Here is a 7,575-nt window from a genome sequence, read left to right as displayed (position 1 = left end):
TCAAAGCATAATATCATAGAATTCATGATTTTATACTTTAATGGCACTGGGATCAAATATTGCAGTTTTAATGGGTTTCAATGGGGACATTTTTGTCCTGATGGTCCTGAGTGTGACTATTTTGTGTACACAGTGTATTATAGATGCATTATAGGAACTGAGGTTGAAATTCCAAAATCCCCTCAAAAATACACACCCTTGGCAAAAAGTATTCCGTTGGCATTAACACAGCCAAAATAATCGAAAAAACAAAAATGAAAAAGACAAAAATTTCCCGAAGGTCGCACAAGGCTTAAAACTCTGGATAAAAACTATGACCTGTCCTACAGAACCAGCACTCTAGTCAGCATCTCAGAATGAATGTCCGAGGAAATTATGGGAATAAGTTCAAAAACAGAGGACCAAAGTGAACCGTCGGGGGCTTCCTCATGCAGGGCGGGCTGAAAAGTGCGTAAATTCCCTGATGTCCCTGAGTGCGGGACGGTTCTGTCTCAAAACCCTCAAAGAAGACAGTACAACAGCCGGGCCAGCCTGGCACAAGCCCGCAGATAAAGGCTCAGATAGTGATTGAGAGTGATGCTTAAAAGGATTAGAGAAAGAGGGAGGGGGAACAAGAGAGGGGAGGGAGATTTGCCATGAAGCTTGCTGCCCTTGAACACACAGGGCAAATCCGGTCTAGAAGAGTAGTAGAGGGAACGCATACAAGTCGATATTCTATACTTTTGGAGACTTCACACACACGCACCCTCCTCCGGTAATTCAGCATCTCCTGCAGAACTAGGGCACCGTCCTTCCGCGCGCGTGTGTGCATCTCTCAGGGTGTTTAAAAACCTCTACAGCAGGGAGGAATAAAATAAAAAACAAACCAGGAAGAACCGCATCCTCGCTGCGGGAGTCGGTGCCGGTAAGGCGAGGAGGACAGCGCACGCACGTCAAGCGCGAGGTGAGTAGTACATCTCAACTACTTCAACAACCCGAAACGGGCCGAACCCCTCACGAACCTGTCACTGCGCCTCACTTTTGATTAATGTTTAAAGTTGTTTCTGGTCGAGTTAAATAGCAAAATATATAATCGCCGACATTCTCGGTTGATAAACGCGAGTTATACGGTTTTATCATGGTCATGGGCGTACAGCACGCGGGGGATGCAGGGGACATGTGTCCCCCACTTTCAATAAAAGTACTTTTTCCCAGGGCAAATGTGTTTACACTGTGTCTTTCATACAACAAATGTCTACATGTGTAAATACAAAGGTTAAAATTCACTGGTCAATCACGCAATTAATTCAATAAAAAAAAAATTATCGATTGAGAGCATTAAAAATATATCTTATAGGGATGCACCAATACCACTTTTTCCTCTTCCGATCCGATTCCGATATCTGAAATCTCAGTATCGGCCGATACTGATCTGATACCAGTGTTGTTTTTTTCATAACCAGTTAAGAATATCTATACCTCACTGAGTGATGCTAATTATATGTAAAGAAACACAAACCTTTAACTACACATTATTTCAATACAAATGTACAAACTATTAAGAACAACTTTATTGTTAACTAGTCTACTGGATAATGCTGCAGCAAAATTAACAGTAACAGAATTTTAAATACAACAGTAATATATTTCAATCGTGCACCTTTAACTTTAAAACCCTCAGGCTTTTATTTTGACATTCTGAACTCTCCAGGAAGTCCTGTATGTGTTTGTTTGTAGGCAAGTTCACAGTAGTTTAATTCGCTTCTTATTCAAATTCTGGTAAAATACAACTCCGGCGCCGTTCTAAATGCATATTATAAGTGAACCGAACTATTGAGCATCTACATCTGAGATGTTGTTCGTGAGTAGCACTCAAATATTGCGCAACGCGCGAAGGCTAAAAATAGCCGCGAGTGTGTGTGTGTAAACAGAGCAGCGCCATTCACTGACGCACTGGCGCTGCACGTGCATATTATATATTTACTTATATATAATATGCTACACAGCCTTTTGTGATTCACAGAGCTATTGCACGTCTTCAAGTGGCTTTGAATAAAATGCACGAGTCATATGAACTACTTTAATGGTGTTTTTATGGTTCTTTTATGTCATTTTTGGAACTTGACAGGAACGAACATGACTAACACACAGTATCGGATTTGGATTGGGCTCGTCAGACCGATACACGATCCGTCTAAAAACGTCAGTATCGGAGCCAATACCGATCCAGGTATCAGATCGGTGCATCCCTAATATCTTATATATTTATGTTCGCCTTAGGAGTATTCCTGGTTCAATACAAGTTAAGCTCAATCGACAGCATTTGTGGCATAATATTGATTACCACAAAAGTAAATTTCGACTTGTCCTTTGTTTATTTAAAAAAGCTAAAATCACAGTGAGGCACTTACAATGGAAGTCAATGGGGTCAAATGTGAAAATACTGTTTCAGAAGTATAGCCACAAGACACAAACAATATGTGTGTTAACATGACTTTAGTGTGATAAAATCACTTACTAAACTTTTCTGAGTAAAGTTGTATCGAATTTTCTTTGCCATGATGACCTATCGCCGTAAACCATAAAACGACCATAAAAATGACTATTTAAACAACTTTACAACTCAGTACACAACACTGTAAAAAATGTCCTAAATTTTAACAGTAAAAGACTTAAAAATGCTACAGAAAAAAACGTGTAGTTACCTTCAAATATACGGTACAAAATTGTAATATATTTAAAAAGACAATACATGTAGTTTTACGATTTTTTTTTTTTTTTTAATTAAATTTTTTAGATGTGAAAAGTGTGATTTTCCCATATAAGTAATGGTAAAAATTTATATCATGTTTAACAAGAGAGTACATGTACTTTTTATGGTAAATTATTGTTAAAATTACAGTAAAAAACAATAATCGGGCGTTCCCAGAATTCCCTGCGTGACCCATTACATTTAATTATATTTTATGGGAATAGTTATGTTTCTTCATATTTTTAATATCAGTTGCATACATTGGGGTGTTCTGTGTTATATTTGATGTAGTTTAGTTCATGTTTACTGCATTATTTAAATGTCACATGTTACCCTGATGGTGTTTAGTGTTTGTGTGAGTGACACTGAGCGCTGTCTCTACAAGTTTATTGGTCATTGCTCCTGGAAGAGTCTCTATTGGTGAACTTCATGTGATTATGTGCTCTTCTGTAATTACTATGGTGATTAACAATACATTATAAAGTAAAAAGCAGATTTTTACAATTTCAAAAGGTTAATATCAAGTTTATCATTTAATAATATAAACAATGATAATGCACCGTAAAATAAAGAGGCATCAATATTACATCCCGTTAAGCCTGAAACGTGGTTAACATTTTTTTTACAGTGAATTTCTGGCAACCACAGCTGCCAGTTTTTACCATAAATTTAACAGGATTTTTTTACAGTGAAGTTTTAATAGAAGAATTAATGTTAGTGCGGTTATAAAATAATAAGCTTCACATTTATGCCTTTAAACCCTCCAGAAATTGGTCCCATTCACTTCCATTGTAAGTGCCTCAATGCAACCCAGATTGTGGTGGTAATCAACATCATGCCACAAATGCTGTCGATTGAGCTTAACTTGTATTGAACCTTTAAGGAGTTACTTCTACATGATCTGATCTGTAAAAAAATAGTTTCATTGGTGTAACCAGATGCAGTCGGGTTTAATCAGTCATAATACATTTTTAGGTTACCTGACAAAATGTCATTTATACAGTAAAAACTGCAGAGAAATGGACAAAATCGAAATGTGGTTCCTTCATGGAGCTACAGTGCAACATTTAACCAGTGTTGGGTGTAATGTGATCACAAAGTAATTAGTTACTGTAATCTAATTACTTTTACTGCAGAACCTTAGTGTAATGCATTACATTTAATATTCTTGTAATCAGATTACAGTTACTGACTTTTAATTCTTTTAAGTACATTATTAGCGTTACACATGTTTTTGAAATAATATTATTTATGTAGAGTTATTTTAAAGCATGAATTATAGACCTGTAATGAGTAAGGTCTATAATATGAGTAATGTGAGGTGCTGAGTGCATGACTTTTGTACAACAATGAACAAGCAGGAAAAAGAAAGTTTTAGAAAGTAACTTAAAGTAAAGTAATTAGTAATCTGATTACTTGTCCAATGAAGTAATTAGTAAAGTAATCTGATTATAATTTTAGAGAGGTAATTAGTAATTTGTAGTGGATTACTATTTTTGAGTAACTTACCCAACACTGCATTTAACATACATTCAGCACAGAGTGAGCAATATCTAATGCACACCGGCTTCCTAGAAGTCTGTTAAGTGTTTGCATGCATGAGTGTGTGTACAACGCATGTTTCTCACTCCAGACTTGTGTTGAACGCAACCAGCCATCTGTCAGGACTGGTGGCAGTTCACAACGTCTGTTTGGGGGCTTTGGCAAATTAGACTGTCAGCTAAAAATCATCACTTGAAAAAAACAAACAAACTGGTTGACATCAAGACAGATAAGTGAAATTGAGCACTAAATGATCTGGGTTTTGCTTTCAGGACCATGGACAGCAGCTGCTGAAGTCTTGCTGGTAGGAAAGAATGGAACTTGGCGGATATTTCTGATTTTGGACACGGGGATACCCCACTCTACACGAGTTCCAGCCCGTAATTATGCTCTGCAGCGGCGTGCACGTGCACAAGGATCTGCTATGGATGTAGGTTTGAGAGAACGCATCAGCATCTTTGACCAAGCGCACCAGGACAGTGTCCAAACGCACAGAAATAAGACTTTCCCTGCCAGTGCAAACGACACACAACTCAATAAACTCTATTCACAAGGATTTCTCCCAACCATATAACTATAAACACCTTTTTATATGCATATTTTTCTAGATATTTGACTTTTTCTCTTGGAATAAATCAAAGCATGCCGTGGTGAGGTTATGGGATGTTTTAACTTGACCACCAGTGCTACTGTTCCATGTTAACACGTTCCCCTGCTGTACCCACGGTGGTCCCTCTCCCGTTTCTCCGGACCCTCGGAAATCCTCTCTCGGTCGCGTGACTGCCATGCGTGAACGCGCGGGGCTTCTCTTACTGCTTGTGCACCTACTGGCGCGAGCCCGAGGCCAGTACGACCTGTGCAAGTCGCTCGTGAGCATGGACGAAGGCGCCATGTGGGAGCATTACGCATGCCAACCCAAAGCCCTGTCTATGAAGGAGTACATGCGCATCCGGGTCGAGCCACCGGGCATCACTTGCGGGAACCCGCCAGAGAGATTCTGCACACTGGTAAGTCCTCTGAACTGTCATAAACTAACTTAAGAGGCAGCTTTTAATAATTTGGAAATGGTTAATTTTAAATTGCATAAATAAAATGTCCCTACTACCTAAAATAAATAAAGATGCAATAAACTTAATGATTTAAATGCACAACATGCCAATTCCTCGGCCTATCACTATACTCATATACAATATATACTAAAAGTATGTACTTTGTTAGTAATGGAAAATACATACTTTTGAATATGTAGCAAAACAATTTTGTCTTACTGCTGGAAGTAATATACCATCCGGGCACTGTTGGCATATTATTTTCAACCTATACTATGAGTGGAGGCACATTCATTCTAATCTTGCATCCTATTTAGGAAAAATAGAGTTTAAATATATATTCAATACAAGTTACGCCCAAATAACAGCATTTGTGGCATAATGTTGATTATCACAAAAATTATTTCGACTAATCCCTCATTTATTTAAAAAACAAAACAAAATTATTGCCACAAGGTGTAAACATTACACGTGTTAATATGATTTTAGTGTGATAAAATCGCTTATTAACCTTATCAGTGTGAATTAATATCCACTATTACAACCTCGTTGCCATGACAACAAAACCCTGTAATCACTGTTTTTGATATAACTGTAACAGATAAGGTTAGTAAGATATTTTATCAAACCAAAATTATGTTAACACGTATAAGCGAGGGACGAGAGGAAATTATTTTTTGTGGTTATCAACACGATGCCACAAATGCTGCTGACTGAGCTTCACTTGTATTGAACCCGGAATATTCCTTTAAAGTGCTAACATACTCAACAGGATTGAAGTATAGGTCCCTGCGGAAAACAAATATGGGTTTTCCAATCAGTGGGCGTTTTCAAACTGGGATGGGCATCTAATCAAAATAGGGAACCTCTGTGTGAGCTCAGACATCGTTGGGTTGAGAAAAGTACTGGGAACTGAACTTTTAGCAAATCTAGTAAAGCGGTTGTAAAATGCCCACTGTTTGGTAAACCACCATGTTTGTTCCGCAGAGACATCAGTCTCACAGGATTGGACATAAGAGTCTCAAACACAAACAAATATTTTTTTTAAAGATGTATGAGGTGTTTCTGTCCATTCAATGCAAGTCAATGGGGTCCTTAGCTTTCAAGCTCCAAAAAGGACATACCGTAAAGTATGACTCCAGTGGTTTAATCCGTGTCTTCTGAAGCGATATGATCTTTGGGTGAGAAACAGACCAAAACGTCAGTCTTTATTCACTATAAATCTGAAGTAAATGATGAGAGAATTATCATTTTTGGGGGACCTAACACAGGACAATGGAAGGAATAAGTAACATGGTAGTGCATTAATCAGAGGGCCAATTAGTTACCTGTTGGGAGGGCAGATGTTTTTTCACAGGTTTACAGTTTGTTTTACGAATCACCAGTCGTGGTGTCCATGCAAAACAATCAGGGCTCACAAGACGGTGCCAACCAGCACCGATCATGGGGGCGTAGGTCTTGAAGCAGTGTAAATTTGAGCAGGATCTGCCATGCAGGTCACCAACCGCAGCAGAAAAAAATACAGCTGAGGTCAGCACACATGGACAGCAAGAGGGTGTTGTTCACCCACGTGGGTTTGTTGAGTCCGGCTCGCAGGGACAGAGGAACAGAAGGATAACAGCAGGACCCGCAGGGTCAGCGGGTTATTCTGTAGGGCACAGAGGTCACTTGTTTAGGTCCACCTTGGGTATAATAAATTGAGACTACAAAGTCATGTAAATATTTGTCAAACATATGTTAAAATACTGTTTGTTAAATGTTAATAAAAGCTATTACTTTGGCAAGAAAAAGTATGTGAACCCTTTGGAATTAGCTGGTTTTCTTCATTAATTGGTCATAAAATGTGATCTCATCTTCATCAAAGTCACAAAGTATAGAAAAACAACAACGTGCTTAAGCTAACAACACACAAACAATTATAATCTGTTATGTCTTTATTGAACACATCCTATTAAACATTCCCACTGCTGTGGAAAATGTAAGTGAACCCTTGGACATGTGGATGGTAACACGATGGATGGATGTGGATGGTAATACGATTTTTGATGCTCCAAAAAGCACAGACAATCAGCATTAACATCATCCATATAACTTAAGTGGTTAAATGAAGTGATACGATCTTATAAAGTGATACGATCACTTTTGGTGTGAAAAAGTTCAATATTTACAGTAAGTACTTTTTAACTATAAATAATCACTTCCGTTAAGCAGCGGTATGTGCGTTCATGAGGGCTGAGGTCACACGGTCTCTCT

At 38.2% G+C, this 7,575-nt stretch overlaps 1 protein-coding gene across 2 annotated transcripts in view; it reads left to right on the top strand.

Moving 5' to 3' along the window:
• Positions 1-684: 684 nt before the first annotated feature.
• ntng2b (netrin g2b) overlaps positions 685-7,575 on the top strand; it is a 102,127-nt gene continuing 95,236 nt past the window's right edge. For both annotated transcript variants that reach the window (XM_051678129.1, XM_051678130.1), the window contains exons 1-2: positions 685-943; positions 4,546-5,280. In XM_051678129.1, coding sequence (XP_051534089.1) covers positions 5,059-5,280 — 222 coding nt within the window. In that variant the 5' untranslated portion in view covers positions 685-943; positions 4,546-5,058. The remainder of the gene's footprint in view (positions 944-4,545; positions 5,281-7,575) is intronic.

The sequence above is a fragment of the Myxocyprinus asiaticus genome, chromosome 38, assembly GCF_019703515.2.
Source record: "Myxocyprinus asiaticus isolate MX2 ecotype Aquarium Trade chromosome 38, UBuf_Myxa_2, whole genome shotgun sequence".
In the NCBI taxonomy this organism is placed as follows: Eukaryota; Metazoa; Chordata; class Actinopteri; order Cypriniformes; family Catostomidae; genus Myxocyprinus; species Myxocyprinus asiaticus.
Note: the sequence above shows the minus strand (reverse complement) of the source record. Positions and strands in the feature narration are given on the sequence as shown.